Source organism: Mobula hypostoma, assembly GCF_963921235.1.
Source record: "Mobula hypostoma chromosome X1 unlocalized genomic scaffold, sMobHyp1.1 SUPER_X1_unloc_3, whole genome shotgun sequence".
In the NCBI taxonomy this organism is placed as follows: Eukaryota; Metazoa; Chordata; class Chondrichthyes; order Myliobatiformes; family Myliobatidae; genus Mobula; species Mobula hypostoma.
In genome coordinates, this window is record NW_026948167.1 from 111515 (window position 1) to 112500 (window position 986).

The 986-nt window shown below is 56.6% G+C and overlaps 1 protein-coding gene across 1 annotated transcript in view; it reads left to right on the top strand.

Annotated features, from left to right (window-relative positions):
- Positions 1 to 402: 402 nt before the first annotated feature.
- LOC134341398 (homeobox protein Hox-C10-like) overlaps positions 403 to 986 on the top strand; it is a 3963-nt gene continuing 3379 nt past the window's right edge. Inside the window, exon 1 of the mRNA XM_063039263.1 lies at positions 403 to 986. This exon is cut by the window's right edge and continues 38 nt beyond it. Within this exon, the coding sequence (XP_062895333.1) occupies positions 403 to 986 (584 nt within the window).

The following is a 986-nucleotide window of genomic DNA, read 5'->3' on the forward strand; positions in this document are numbered from 1 at the left end:
CCTCGCTGCCCAACTTGAACCAACAGATGTCATCAAGGTTGGCAGACTCAAGGCCATTTTCAAATTTCATTGGCCTACCGGTCACGTGGGCAGCCTTTACTTCCACCTTCCCCATCCTCTCCAACTTCCTCCTCCTCCACCCCTCCCCCTCCCCAACTCTCCCGAAGAAGCCCAGGCCCATAATAATTCTGTTGATGAATATATATATATATATATATATAGATAGATAGATAATTACTTTTGGTCAAAATATTCTCCCATTTACCACTTCCCTCAAACCAGCCCAACGCAACCCAACCCAAACCGCCCCATCTTGAAAGATGTCAGCCCTCAGTGTGTGACGGGACTCGCAACATTTGAAAATGTCATGGTTCGGACGGGTTTGATCCCCAGGTTTTCACCATGGATCCCCTGGCGAGGCCGGCCAGAGGTGAGAACTTCAGAGGCGTTACCGATCTCTGCCTTCAGTCAGCTGGCGAATACGGTGGCGGTGTCCGGAGCTGCTCCCTGCTGTCCTCCCGGAGAGAGCTGGGTACCGCTCGCCTCGGGCTCGCCGGCTTTCCCTGCGTGAAAGACTTGCACGTGTGGAGCGAGGCTCTCGTTGCCCGCGACTTGGACACCTACCTTTTCCCGGTGAAGGAGGAAAGCAGCTGCTGCCTCTACGGGACGGTGACCGGGCGGAAAGTGGCACAACCGGAAGACACTGTTCCCGGTTACTCCTGTGTTGCCGAAGCCTATTCGCCAGACTGTCCTGCTAGCCCAGGCATTAACACCAGGACCATTGACAAGTCAACACCGCCGGGTGGTGAAGGAGGAGGCGATGGCGATAGAGGAGACGGGGAGCTCGGAAAGGAGGAAATCCGCACAACCACCGGCGCTGAAGACGAGAATAGAGAGCGGCGGGATGGCGAGGGCGATTCCAAGGGCGGCGGGGCACCAGAGGCGGCGCAGGAAAGGAAGCGAGCCAGCGGAGCGGCGAAGGAATC